At 45.6% G+C, this 1,319-nt stretch overlaps 1 protein-coding gene across 1 annotated transcript; it reads left to right on the forward strand.

Moving 5' to 3' along the window:
- Positions 1-264: 264 nt before the first annotated feature.
- On the forward strand, positions 265-858 carry LOC128708658 (basic helix-loop-helix transcription factor amos-like). Its single transcript, XM_053803637.1, has one exon. The coding sequence runs from the start codon at positions 265-267 to the stop codon at positions 856-858; it is 594 nt and encodes a 197-aa protein (XP_053659612.1).
- Positions 859-1,319: the final 461 nt, after the last annotated feature.

The raw sequence follows: 1,319 nt of genomic DNA on the forward strand, positions 1-1,319 counted from the left end.
TAAAGAAGCATCCAAACGAAAACGAGCCCAAATTCCCATCCCGAAAGCCCGAAGGCACGTATTAAGCTGAAGTGCACCGTTCGTTGGTATATCGTGGTCGGACACGAACCCGAACGCACATGGAAAAGAACCGAATGCGGCGTACCTGTTTTTTGTGGTTTTGTTTGGGAGGGATCAGTATAAAAAGGCACGGCAGGTCGGCACAGTCAGATCAGTTTTGAAAAAGTTCTCGTTCACAGTAGTTAAACGACGAAGAGCTACAGCATGAGTGCGGCAGACGTGTTCAGCTTTCAGCAGAGCTTTCCATCATACTACGGGCAACAGTTTGCTCTCGGTTCTGCACCGTTCGAGCAGCACAGGCTAGACAGTTACTTCCCCGGACACAACTATCCAGCGCCATCAGGCTGCGGTGGTGCATTGCTGGACACAGCAAACACTGACATCTTTCTGCAACGTCCGGAACTGTTTTGCTCCGCCAGTGGCACCAACAGCGGTGACGATCGGAGTGCTACGCCCGTGTACGAAGATCCACAGTTGCGTCTGCTTCAAAGCCTCACCACCGACGATAGTAGCAGCAGTAGCAGCAGTGCCGGTTCGGAGTGTGACAGTCCGGCTACGCTAGCCGCGCCGGCCAAGATCAAAACTAAGCGTGGCAGTGTGGTGCCGGTTGTTGTGAGGAAAAAGCGTCGCCTGGCGGCAAATGCACGCGAACGGAAGCGCATGAAGGGGTTGAACGAGGCGTTCGATCGTTTGCGACAGTATTTGCCCTCGCTGGGAAACGATCGTCAGCTGTCGAAACATGAAACGCTACAAATGGCCCAATCGTACATAACTGCGCTAGCGGAACTACTGGATTAGCATGTGGCCAGCGGCAACCAGGAACCATAGTGCATAGCTGACCGCCGGATGCAATAGTTAATTTATTTGTTTTTATTTATGATACGCTATGTTAAGACTGTACATACCGAAGATTGTTTTAATGCTGAATAGAAGAATGATAAATACGTTAAAATTGGACAATGTTTCAATATCATGAAAGAAAGAAATGCTTTGCTGAACGAGTATTTTCCCTTATTTAATTTAATTAATTTTTCCCTTATTTTTCTATAAAGGATATTAATCCTTAATTCACGTTGTCCATCTAAGAATGTCTCAATATGGAGGGCTAGGACATTGCTTTAATTTGACCATCTTCAGAAGACGCGATGGCTAAAGAATAAATATTCAAATGTTCGCTTAAAAACATTCGCATAATCGTTTTATTTTCTTCAAATTTTCTTGAAAAACGATTTTTTAACGTTATCTTCAGAAATTCAAAC

This window comes from Anopheles marshallii, chromosome 2, assembly GCF_943734725.1.
Source record: "Anopheles marshallii chromosome 2, idAnoMarsDA_429_01, whole genome shotgun sequence".
Taxonomy (NCBI): Eukaryota; Metazoa; Arthropoda; class Insecta; order Diptera; family Culicidae; genus Anopheles; species Anopheles marshallii.

Bases quoted from the DNA above. Each gene is read 5' to 3' on its own strand.
- LOC128708658 (XM_053803637.1), top strand. From the start codon at position 265: ATGAGTGCGGCAGACGTGTTCAGCTTTCAGCAGAGCTTTCCATCATAC.